At 45.7% G+C, this 1,462-nt stretch overlaps 1 protein-coding gene across 1 annotated transcript; it reads left to right on the top strand.

The window, feature by feature from the left end:
- The first annotated feature begins 206 nt into the window (after positions 1-206).
- On the top strand, positions 207-1,151 carry LOC129007116 (olfactory receptor 52B4). The gene has a single exon (XM_054437476.1). It carries the CDS (start codon positions 207-209, stop codon positions 1,149-1,151), a length of 945 nt encoding a protein of 314 aa, XP_054293451.1.
- The last annotated feature ends 311 nt before the right edge of the window (positions 1,152-1,462 follow it).

Here is a 1,462-nt window from a genome sequence, read left to right as displayed (position 1 = left end):
TGAGATCACATAGTTCATGAATAGAATGGCAAAGAATTTTAGACCACATCCCCTGACTTCTTGAACAGGACCCTTTTCACTGCTCCATCCAATGAAAAATAATCTGTTCCCTCCTTCCCTAATCGAACCCCATTCAGCTTCTTGGGAAGAGAGAAGAGGTGACTGCCAAGTCCTACATACCAATGCTCAGGTGACCTTCCCTGGGCATGGGAACCCACAACTCCACTGGTAGCAGCCACTCACTCTTCATTCTGCTGGGCATTCCTGGCTTAGAAGACCAGCACACATGGATCTCTCTCCCCTTCTTTATTTCCTACCTTGTTGCTTTCCTTGGGAACAGCCTCATCATCTTCATCATCATCACTGAATGCAGCCTCCACAAACCCATGTACCTTTTCCTCTGCATGCTGGCTGTGGCTGACCTCATCCTGTCTACTACCACTGTGCCCAAGGCCCTAGCCATATTCTGGTTCTATGCTGGAGCAATATCCCTTGATGGCTGTGTTACCCAAATCTTCTTTATCCATGCTACCTTCATCACGGAATCAGGAATTCTGTTGGTGATGGCACTTGACCGCTCTGTGGCCATCTGTGATCCACTGCACTATACCACAGTGCTCAGTCGTGCAACAATCATAAAGATTGGCTCGGCTGTGGTCCTGAGAAGCTTCTGTGTGATAATCCCAGATGTGTTTCTGGTAAAGCGGCTGGCTTTCTGCCATAGCAATCTGCTGCCACATACCTACTGTGAGCACATGGCTGTTGCCAAGTTTGCTTGTGCTGATATTCGTGTCAATGTTTGGTATGGCTTGTCTGTCCTTCTCTCTACTGTAGTGCTAGATGCCTTGCTTATCTTAGTGTCCTATAGCTTCATCCTCTATACAGTCTTCCACCTCCCCTCCCAAGGAGCTCAGCAAAAGGCTCTGGGCACATGTGGCTCCCACTTCAGAGTCATTTCCGTGTTCTACTTGCCTGGTATTTTTACCATAATTACCCAGCGGTTTGGGCACCATGTTCCTCTCCATACACACATTCTGCTGGCTAATGTCTGCATGTTGGCTCCTCCCATGCTGAACCCCATCATTTATGGGATCAAGACCAGGCAGATTCAAGAGCATGTGCTCAGTCTTTTGTCCTCACAGAGGAAATGATGCTAGATTTGACTAATCTGATGGTACGTTTATCACTATAGGGCTTTGCTTTTTTTTTTTTTTTTTTTTTTTTGCCTACTTTGTAGAGACCTACGAATTAAGATTCCACTGACTATGGATAAAGTGACTGATCATGACTTTGAAAATCAGATTATCATGTGACCTTGAAAAGTGTAGTGTTTAGGGAAGAACATAAGCTTTGGATCAGGATTAGGTTTGAATCCTGGCTTCCTTGATAACAGTGTGTTTGACCTTGGGTAAGTTACTTATTCTCTCAGAGACTCTTCCTGGCACATCCTTAGGGTGCCAGA

The sequence above is a fragment of the Pongo pygmaeus genome, chromosome 9, assembly GCF_028885625.2.
Source record: "Pongo pygmaeus isolate AG05252 chromosome 9, NHGRI_mPonPyg2-v2.0_pri, whole genome shotgun sequence".
Classification (NCBI taxonomy): domain Eukaryota; kingdom Metazoa; phylum Chordata; class Mammalia; order Primates; family Hominidae; genus Pongo; species Pongo pygmaeus.
The sequence above is the reverse complement of the archived record's forward strand: the minus strand, read 5'-3'. Positions and strand labels throughout refer to the sequence as shown.

Bases quoted from the DNA above. Each gene is read 5' to 3' on its own strand.
- LOC129007116 (XM_054437476.1), top strand. From the start codon at position 207: ATGGGAACCCACAACTCCACTGGTAGCAGCCACTCACTCTTCATTCTG.